At 44.9% G+C, this 11,599-nt stretch overlaps 1 protein-coding gene across 1 annotated transcript; it reads right to left on the reverse strand.

The window, feature by feature from the left end:
- Positions 1–4,096: 4,096 nt before the first annotated feature.
- gnb3b (guanine nucleotide binding protein (G protein), beta polypeptide 3b) lies at positions 4,097–8,708 on the reverse strand (the record flags this gene model as incomplete). Its single annotated transcript, XM_080008478.1, has 8 exons — positions 4,097–4,203; positions 4,719–4,935; positions 5,537–5,738; positions 6,186–6,252; positions 6,403–6,559; positions 7,330–7,393; positions 7,531–7,676; positions 8,640–8,708. 8 exons carry the CDS (start codon positions 8,706–8,708, stop codon positions 4,097–4,099), a joined length of 1,029 nt encoding a protein of 342 aa, XP_079864604.1.
- Positions 8,709–11,599: the final 2,891 nt, after the last annotated feature.

The raw sequence follows: 11,599 nt of genomic DNA on the forward strand, positions 1-11,599 counted from the left end.
ACCGTGCTGCTGTGGTGTTTACATTGGAGCACCGCTAGGGGGCGACGGTTCACTGCTTCCTAACACTCAGGAGTGGTTTTACTCACTGAAATGTTCTTACAAACTGTTTTCCGAACTGGGAATGAAATGTAAAAAAAAAAAAAAAATAAATAATAATAATAATAATAATAACTATAATAATTATATACAAATAATGATAATAATTATAGTACGTGATAACAATATTAATAATTATAATGATGATTGTGAAAATGATTATAATAAGAACGATAACAATAATAACAATAATAACAGTAATAATAATAACAATAATAATGATAATGATTATAATAATAATAATAACGATGATAATAATAATAATAATAATAATAATAATAATAATTCATAGTATACAGTATAATACAGTTTATTATAATCATACAGTATATTATAATAACCTTCAGTTTATTATAATAAAATACTGTTTATTATAATAGCATACAGCAAATTACAATAAAATACAGTCTATTACAATCATACAGTATACTATAATAACATCCAGTATATTACAAGCATACAGTATATTAAAATAACATACAGTATATAACAAGCATACAGTATATTAAAATAACATACAGTATATAACAAACATACAGTATATTATAATTACCTACAGTTTATTATAATAAAATATAGTATATTATAATAACCTAGAGTTTATTATAATAAAATACAGTATATTCCAATCATACAGTTTATTATAATAACCTAGAGTTCATTTTAATAAAATACAGTATATAATAATCAGACGATATATTATAATAACCTACAGTTTATTATAATAAAATATAGTATATTATAATAACCTAGAGTTTATTATAATACAATACAGTACATTACAATCATACAGTATATTTTAATAACCTATAGTTTATTATAATAAAATACAGTATATTACAATCATACAGCATAATATAAAACATACAGTATATAACAAGCATACAGTATATTATAATAACATACGGTATATTACAAGCATACAGTATATTAAAATAACATACAGTATAAAACAAACATCACCTTCACCTTCACTATTCTTGCCTCCATTGAACTTGTGAGTTTTTGGAGTTTCTGTTGAATTTCTTTGCAGGATGTCAGAACAGCCTCCCAGAGCTGCTCCACCCTCATAGATCTTTTGCTGGAGGATGCTTCAAAGGTTCTCAATAGGGTGGAGGTCAGGGGAGGATGGGGGCCACAGCATGAGTTTCTCTCCTTTTATGCCCATAGCAGCTAATGACACAGAGGTATTCTTTGCAGCATGAGATGGTGCGTTGTCAGACAGGAAGATGGTATTGCCACGGAAGGTCCGGTTCTTCTTTTTGTACCGTGGAAGAAAGTGCTCAGTCACAAACTCTATATACTTTGCAGATGATGATGATGTAAATTATTTTATTTAACTCCAACTCTCTGCATCGTCAGCACGAAGTTGAAACACTAACTCAACCAATGTCGCAAAGTCGATCGACTCCTGTTTCCTGGGTGACTCGAATCAAATCAGAAAAAAGAGTCTTAACCTTCCATCTCTGCAGAGGAGGTAGATGAACACAGCTTCTGGTCCATTGGCTCCACCTCCTGGACAGCAATGTGGAGCAGCCGATTTGTTCACAAAATAATAATAACTACATATACTGTATATTTATATATATATATATATATATATATATATATATATATATATATATATATATATATACACACATACACCGATCAGCTACAACATTAAAGAACCACGAATAACACTAATACTGTGTAGCTCCCCCTGGTGCCCCCAAAACAGCTGTGAGGTGGAGGCATGGACTCCACCAGACTCTGAAGGTGTCCTGTGGTATCTGGCACCAAGACGTTAGCAGCAGATCCTTTAAGTCCTGCAAGGTGGAGGTGGAGCCCCCATGGATCGGGCTTGTTGTTCCAGCACATCCCACAGATGCACCGTCAGATCGGACCCTAACCCCGCCCATCCACACGATGTAGAAGAAAAGGTAATTCATCAGACCTCCACCTTCTTCCATTGCTCCATGGTCCAGTTGTGATGCTCACGTGTCCATTGTAGATGGTGCTTTTCATATAAATATATACTGCGTATATATAACAAAATATGTATATAGCAGTATATATATAATAATAATATACAACAGTATATATACAGTATATAATAATAATATATCCCATCCCTTGACAGATGCCATTGGAAACAGATGATACATTTTATTCACTTCACCTGTTTGGTTGTTTTAATGTTGTGGCTGATCGGTGAACATACGTCAACATGGTGATTGAAACAAATGATGCCATCTACATTAAACTACGCATGATTGTATGCAATGGGAGTATAAACTGATTAAATGTGACTGGATTTAACTTCATGAGCTCTCTCATTAGGAGATAATAGTTCTTTGTGTTTATTATCTGTGTGTACACAGATAATACAGTCGGGCGCTATGCATCTGCATTTGGTTTGTGACCCTCCAATAAACTCAAAGTACAAAAGGAAGACTCGCGATTTGTTCCCTTTGTGGTGCACTCCGAAGTGAACTTTGTTGCCCCTATGGTTTGGAACCTCACTTGACATGAAGGTATTCTCTGTGAAGTGGCCTCCATAATGCAAAAGGAAGTGCTTTGGCAGTGCACGATCAAGTGCTCTTCATGGTGCACTACGAAGTGCCCTTCACAGTGCATCATGAAGTGCCCTTGACTGTGTACTATGAAGTGCCCTTGACAGTGCACTATGAAGTGCCCTTGTCAGTGCACTATGAAGTGCCCTTGACAGTGCACTACAGAGTGCCCTTCACAGGGCACTATGAAGTGTCTTGACAGTGCACTATGGTATGCCCTTTGTTCCTCCCTATGGTTTGAAACCTCACTTGACATGAAGGTATCCTCTGTGAAGTGGCTTCCATAATGCAAAAGGAAGTGCCTTTGGCAGTGAACCACTAAGTGACCTTGACAGTGCACCACAAAGGGCCCTCACACACTGCACTATGGAGAGCCCTTCAATCTTCATTGAAGGGCTCTCCACACACACACACACTCCCTAGTGAATAGAGTTACACATACACACTAATACACACTCTATTCACTCAAACAAACGGCTCTGGCTCGTGGTTAATGCAGAATTCTATGTTTATTAGAAAGATTTTCCTTTTTACAGAAGTACGGCAGAAGTGTAAAAGTGGGAGAAAACGTCTTACATTTGGGGAGTGCGTTGAAATAAACAAACTTTGCTTCCCGGTAGAGCAGACAAAGAAATAAAACAACGCGACGCGGCCGAGTCCGGAGCGCCGCCCAACTTTGCTCACACCCGTCCGCGGATTTTATTGGGATTCGCGGCGGCTCAAACCGAAACGGCGGCCATCTTGGATCGAGACCCAAAAGGGGCCACCCCGCCGCTGCCTTCCGGGCCCGGGGGGGGGGGGGCTGTACATCAACTCTGCATCCTAAAACGTTGGCTATATAAAAGACAAATCAACAATTGACATATTATCACACTTTGGTCTACGTAGGTGAGAGACAATAAAAATAGGTGGAAACCTAAAATATCAAATCTGTCTTTCCAGTGTCCCTGTGCTCAAAAACAAACTAGACGCGACCCACGGACGCCCTGGCCTGAGGTACAATAAGGAATTCTCTTTGTTTCCTCCTCGACAGTCACTTATCATTTGGAATAATTTTCTATTTATAGATATGTGTATATATATATATATATATATATTACTTTTTTTTTTTTTTTAATCTTTTTCTCCATTTTGAAATCTCCGTTGTTCACACCGGGGCGTTGTCATGGCGACGCCCTTTTCCACAAAATGTCCTATGGTTTCCCCGCTCACAACCTCTGGTTTGCATACGTTAAACAGGGCGGATGGGAGGGAGGGAGAGAGAGAGAGAGAGAGAGAGAGAGAGAGAGAGGGAAGCCAAAAACATCAGCACACATCCTCAGCCCCGACATGTTGGTCTCCCGCTTCCCTTAGCCCGTCGCCTTGTCTCCTCTCCTCTCCCCTCCTTTTCTTCCCCTTTCCTCCCCCCTCTGCCCCTCCCCAGGTGCATGATGGGAAGGCTCCGCTCAGTTCCACAGCTTGAGGAAACTGTCCCAGGATCCCGTGCAGACGCCCATTCCGTCGGCGGGAACCCCGGTGCAGCTCACCCTGTTGTCATGACCGGAGAGCACGCCTGGAAGGGGGGGGGGGGGGGGGGGGGGGGGTGGAGGAGAGGGGGAGAGAGGAGGGAGGATGAGAGAGGAGGGGAGGTGAGGGGGAGAGAGGAGATTTGAAAAAGATAAGAGCTTCATTATCCAATAAAAATGTAGCATTTGAAGCGCTGTTATTGTGAAAATATGCAAAGAAGCCGTTATGGAATATGTACAATAATATTAATAATAATAATAATAATAATAATAATGATAATTATAATAATAATAATTTTCATGAAATATTTCAACATAAAATAATTATTAATTGATTTAATATTTCATTCTCACATTGCAAAATGAAATTTAAGGACTTTCAAGGACCATTTCAAGCCCTAGTTTTCCATTTTCAAGGACTTCACACAAAACAAATATCATATACATTTTCAATGTGAATTTAATGAATTCAAATGGAATATAACCGTAGTCTCCTGGTATATGATTAATACGGCGATAGTACTACATGACGCCGCCTGTATGGATATGTCTGCACACGCACCGACTCGCTCCCCCTTCAACGAGTCCCAGATGTTGCAGTTGAAGTCGTCGTATCCGGCGAAGATGAGTCGTCCGGACAGCGACAGGGCCACCGACGTCACCCCGGAGTTGAGGCTGCTGTCAGAGTAGCTGATGGCCTCCTGGTCGGCGCGCAGGTCGTACATCTTGCAGCCGCAGTCGTCCGAGCCGGTGATGAAGGCGTTGCCGCTGGGGAAGAACTGTGTGGTGCGGGGCGGGTGCGTGCGCGTGGGGGTTAGCGTTAACAACGTTAGCATCGTCAGCAACACACAAGGTGGATATTCAATATAGGAGGTCGCACAAAGCCACCAGTACTGAGTTTCCCATTTTCACTCGGACCAAGATTACTGAGATCACTAGGAATAAGATCACCAAGATTACTAGGACTAAGATTACTGAGATCGCTAAAACAAAGATTATGAAGTTTAGCAAGACTAGGATTACCAAGATCACGAGGACTAAAATGACTAAGATTACTAAGATTACTAGGACTAAGATTATTAAAATTACTAGGACTAAGATTAGTAGTACTCGAGGATAGGAATGTTTTTGTAAGTGAACACAGTTCATGTATATTTTCTACAGCAGTATTTTGGTGTTGTGTATTGTATACAGCAGTATTTTGGTGCTGTGTATGGTATACAGCAGTATTTTGGTGTTGTATATTGTATACAGCAGTATTGCGGTGCTGTGTATTGTATACAGTATATTTTGGTTCTGTATGTGGTGTACAGCAGTATTTTGGTGCTGTATGTGCTGTACAGCAGTATTTTGGTGTTGCATGTGGTGTACAGCTCTCACAGCGATGGAGTTGATGTCGCTGGTGTGCCCGGAGAAGGTCTGCTTGCAGGTCCCGTCCCTGATGTCCCACAGCTTGGCCAGGGAGTCGCAGGCTCCGGAGACGAAGGTGTTCTGGTCGGGGGACAGAGCCAGGGACATGCAGTCCCCGATGTGGTTGGTGTAGATGGTCTTCTGCTTCCCGGTCTCCAGGTCCCACAAGCAGCTGGGGGGAACACCACGTGACATCCCATTCAGCGGACGGAGGTCGGCGCCTTGGAGGGTTACTTTGATATCATTGTTATTTTTGTTGTCGCTATAATCGGCCTCAAATCCACCTCATGAACGGGGGCGAGTTTGTGTGTTTTGTGGAGAGGAAACACGATAAAAATAACATAATGACAACCTTTGTTTGCTCAGCACCACGTGTGCTTCACACCAAGAGAAGAACAGCAGGTGTGACAACGACAGCAAAGCAGAATAATCCCTCCTCTGTGAACTCTTTTCTTATCCCAGCGGAGCGTTGGGTTTTACCATCATCACACCCCATAACGCACCAAATCAAACCCAACACAAGCCACTGTGACAGGGCCGACAAATGACTTGCGCTGCAGTCCCTTCGGGGGCAAACCCGGGGGCTGCGGACCCCCCCCCCCACCCCCAGAGAACTCACCAGGTGGTGTCACCGGAAGCAGTGATGATCTCGCTGTCGCTGAGGAAACGGGCGCAAGACAGGTATCCTGGAGGGGGGAGGGAGGGAGAGGTTAAGTTATAAATGTGTTCTCTTTCTGGGATAACTATCCTTTTTCATTCCTTCCATCTATCTGTCTAACCTTTCTTTCTATCTTTCCTCACTCCCTCCCTCCCTGCCTCCCTCCCTGCCTCCCAACCTGTGTGCGCGTCCAGCTCCCTCAGGGTCTTGGGGCTGGCGGTGCTGATGTTGTAGACGGTGCACATGTTGTCCAAGCCGCCGCTGGCCACCAGGTTCCCGGACGGGGCGTAGGCCACGCTCATCACCCAGGCTGACTTGAGGGGCACGGCCGCCACCTGCAGGGAGACCCCATCCCGACCCGTCAGTACCGAACCACGCCCTCAGCCCCGATCGCTCCGCCCACCGTGGGCCCCGGTCGCTGAGGGTGGGGTTATTTTGCCGTAACAAGCGGCTGGCTGTACATTGTCCTGCTGATCAACACGACCTAGCACAACCAACCGACCGAATAAAGGAAGCATTCGTTTAAAACCACTTTGTCTCGTTTAAGAGACGCTGCTCCGACGCCCTTTGACTTGATTTTACGCATTCTCTGTCTTCCACTTCTTAACCTTATGCATTCTTTGTCCTTTTTCGAATGTGTTTCTTTTTTTTTATGTTAAACTTGCCTCGCTGCAACAGCACCGGGAACTATTCTCTTCCATATGAATAAACTATTATTATCACTCTCATTAAATATAATAATCAACTATTTACTGTGACTGTGTGACGTTTAAATACATTATATACATATATCTTGAAATGTGACACAGAATGGGACGTCGGGAATCCTGACACCCATGTCCACGTTCAACCTGCCTGGTCCTCCATCAGAGTTTCTATGAGGCGACATCAGATGGCACCTCTGGCTCTGGCTAGTGTCGGCATTAGCATGTAGGTGGAGGGAAACCGGGAGGAGACGTGGTCCTCATTCAGGAATAACTGAGCACTGTTAGCCGCCGATGGACCGATGAGAATAGATCATTATGGGGAGCATGTAATGGTTAGACATGATGGCAAAACGAGCCCCTTCGGAGGTTCTATCACATGGAGCTTCCTGAACGCTGACCTTGTTTCCTGTGAAGGTGTCCCAGATCAACAGCTTCCCATCCTGTGATGCACTGACCATTTGCCTGGTGAAGGGAGAGCGGGAGGGAGAGATGGAGAGTATCTATTAACGCTGGTCTAAATATGAAGATATGACTCGATTGATTTAGGCAGGCAAACAGACAGACAGGCAGACAGACAGGCAGACAGACAGGTGTCTCACCTGGAGTCCTCAGCCCAGTGCATGGCGTAGATTTTGGCCAGGTGACCCTTGAGGTTCTTCCTCTGCTTGAGCTGGACACGCCCCACGGCGTCCACGCCCCCTGCGGCTGACTGCATGGTGGTGTCCGCCACCGCCTTGCGGGACGTCTGGCGGCCATGACACCAGGCGGAGAGAGAGACAGGTGCATCAGGAAGGACAGTCTGTGGGCGCAGCCCCGGGACCTTCCACTTACATCCCATAGTATTGGTTCCGATGGGAAAGCGTCAGCGACAAACTAGTACCGTGTACAAACATGGATTTATCAAGGACATCCATGAAGCACAACAAGGAGGTCCCTTCCAGCAGGAGTTAGGAGGAGTGACTGAACACCACCAATAGCTATCAACTATAGATTATAGATGATAGATGATATATTATAGATTATAGATGATAGATGATAGATGATATATTATAGATTATAGATGATGGATGATAGATTATCGATTATAGATGATAGATGACAGATGATAGATGATAGATTATAGATTATGAATGATAGATGATAGATGATAGATTATAGATTATGAATGATAGATGATAGATGATAGATTATAGATTATAGATTATAGATTATAGATGATCGATTATCGATGATAGATTATCGATGATATATGATGGATTATAGATGATGGATTATAGATGATAGATTATAGATGATAGATGATAGAAGATAGATTATAGATTATAGATTATAGATTATAGATTAGATTATCGATTATAGATGATAGATGATAGATGATAGATTATAGAGTATGAATGATAGATTGATAGATGATAGATGATAGATTATAGATTGATTATAGATTATAGATTATAGATTATAGATGATCGATTATCGATGATAGATTATCGATGATAAATGATACATTATAGATAATAGATGATAGATTATAGATGATAGATGATAGATTATAGATTATAGATTATAGGGGATAGATGATGGATGATAGATTATAGATGATAGATGATAGATAACAGATAATATATTATAGATTATAGATGATAGATTATTGATGATAGATAGCTTGAGATCAGCTATACACGCACCCGTTTCCCTCTAAGGCTCTCACCTCAATCTGTTTCCGGAGCGCATCGCACTCCTTTTTCAGAGCCTCAATTTCGGCTTTCTCAGCTGCCATGGCGACGGGTGCAGGAGGCTCTTACCGACGGAAAACAGACTTTTATACTGAAAGAGAAAGAGACAATAGAAGTAAGAGGAGTGCCTGGATCCCATGATGATATCATTTTAATATTAGTCTCAAATATAACATGTACTTACACTTCTCACGATAAATGAAGTGACAATGATTGATTCATGAAATATCAACAGGTAACAATCATTTTCAAGCACATACCCACATAGAACAGTGTAATACAGACAAAACAATCATATACATACACATACAAAGACACACACACACACACACACACACACACACACACACACACACACACACACACACACACACACACACACACACACACACACACACAGAGACAGCTGTGTAGAAACTTTATATCTGCTTTTGTTTGGATGCAAGTCCAGTGTCCTTTACTCCAACGCTCTTATTTTGAAGTAAGAACTTCTAGAAATGACATTGCTGTCTGCTTTTACCCTTTCCAATTACCCTGTACCTGAAGAATATCAACAACTACCCCAGTTCCTACCCCCGTAATTTCCCCAGTTTGTGCACCTGTAATTACCCCGGGAATCTACCCCTGTAATTACCCCAGATCACTCAGCTGTAATTACCCCCCTGGCCCTGAAACACTGAGCTGTTTAGAGGAGAAGGTTCCTGAGTCCAGCTCTAATCCCTGACCAGACCAGACCTTGAGACCAGACCTTGAAACCAGACCTTGAGACCAGTATGTGTGTGTGTGTGTGTGTGTTGCTTAACTTCACGACAGTGTCAGCGTCGCCTGCGTTCTCCATATTGGGTTTTGCAGCCGGCATCTTTGCTCGACGCATGTTCCACACGACTGATTTGAATTCCTTCCAGGGTAAAACTCTGAGCCACACTCCTAGATTCCTCATGAACATTCGATTCGACTGCACCCGCTTGAAAATAAGACCGATTGAACCTTGTTGGATTTCAAGACCCGGCCTTGGACCTTGGAGCAGAACCCACCGTGACCCACTCCGGTTTGGTTCCGCATCGGCGTTCGATGACGCCGATGCGCCAACCTGTTCTCACAATGGCTGAATAGCATCCAAACGTCCTCACCAGCGTAAGTTCAACACCAATCACCGTCACCTCAGATCCCGGACCGACCGCGGTGACCAGACCGAGGTCTCCAGAAACCGTCCCGTCGCCACTCATTTCGCCCAGCGTAATCGTTTTTACCCCCCTTTTCAGATTATTTCTCGCCGCTTGGAGGGGGCGTGTGAGCGGCGCCTTGCTAATGCTGTGTAAGAGGATAGCGACGTCCAACTCATTCAAGGCCGATTACCGTCGCGCGTGATCTTGACTGTGGCCAAGAGCGACTCGCTCAAGTCAAACCCTGAGCAGAGATCAGTGCTGGAAGGTCAAGGGGCACGTCTCATCCAGCAAAATGCCACGGTTTCCCAGAAAGGCAGTTGTCACATAGCGAAACGACCGGCCGGGCGGTTGACTGGTTGGCCGACCGAGTTGATCACATTTTTATCATTTTCTTCTTACCATTTAAGGAAATACGCAACTTACGACGAAAAGGAAAATGACCCAAGCCGGCTGCTACGAGCATGCTACCGACGTTGAAATCCGTAGAAAAATCCAAACAAGCACTATTGAAAAAAAAAAAAAAAAAAAAACCTGCACTTTGAACGAACGGGGCAGATAGGAGCGTTAAGTCAGGACGGGCAGAGGCGGAGGCGGAGGAGGGAAGTGGCGTTAGGGGGTCGCCACCACGCGACTTTAAACTTCAGCAGGAGACCTCGGAGGAAGCTTTACGGGTGAAATCCCCTCTCATCCGATTAGTGCCTCCTTCCCCCCCGACGGAGGGACGGGGGGGAGAGGTGGAGGTGGTAATGACACTGGGAGGCTCTTTCCGTGCGCATCCCTGTTCTTTCGTTTTCCCGCACCGAAAACCTAAAAGAAGTCTATTGTTCGGAATGTGCACCTTTAACCGCCAAAACTGTTCTCTAATGCACCCGGCCCTGTTTCTTAGAGCGCTAACCCATCGGAAACACTCCGGCGACGGCCTGTCGTCCGCGGCAACCTGCGGCGGTCGGGGATGTGTGACTGAGTCGACGAACCAAATAACACGCCGCATATTTAATAAAACCGGGTCATTGGAGGACGGAGGCCCTGGACCGGTGGCTCGAGATGCAGCTCACGGTTCCCACACCCGAGGCTCAGAACCAGGACGATCCTGTCCCGAAGGTTCCCCCCACCCAATCCAAAGACCACCTCGGAGGGGTTCAGCCCGTCGGGAGCGATGAAAGGCGGGGCGTGCGAGACGAGGCGGGTTGCCCACACAACACCTCACCATACCCGCCCAACACCGAGTGTGCGGGGAATCCAGGGAGTCCGGGGGTAAAGATCCAGATCTCAGGGCGAAGGGAGCGAGCCGTCGGGCGGGAGCTTTGAGCCTTTACAGCGAGATGAGCGCCCAGGCGAATTCCCCTTTTCTGGAGAGCGAGTCCCCCTCCGCGATAACCCCCCCGGGAATTCTCCCCCCACCCCCCCGGTAGGTCTGCACCCGTCGGAGCTTCCCGGCCGCCGGGGTCCGCGCGGTTTCCCGGCAGGTCTGGTCTGGTCCAGGAGGGATACTTACACTCCAAAGGCAGGTGATGCGGGGCCCCGTCCGGTTCTTCTCCTTCTCCAGCGGCGGCTCTTCAGATCCCGTTCAGGGTTTTGGCTTTTTTTAAGATTCCACAGCCCCCGGCGGTATGGACTCCCTCTGCTGCCTCCGGCGATCTCCCCAGCAGACTGCTAGAAGCTTACCTGTGGAAAAACTCTCTCTTTCTCCCGCTCCGCCTTCCTCCGCAGCAAAGAGCAGATGAGGATTGGAGGGGATGAAGGAGATAAGGGCTGAGGGGATAAAGCTC

The sequence above is a fragment of the Zeus faber genome (assembly GCF_960531495.2).
Source record: "Zeus faber genome assembly, chromosome: 1".
Classification (NCBI taxonomy): Eukaryota; Metazoa; Chordata; class Actinopteri; order Zeiformes; family Zeidae; genus Zeus; species Zeus faber.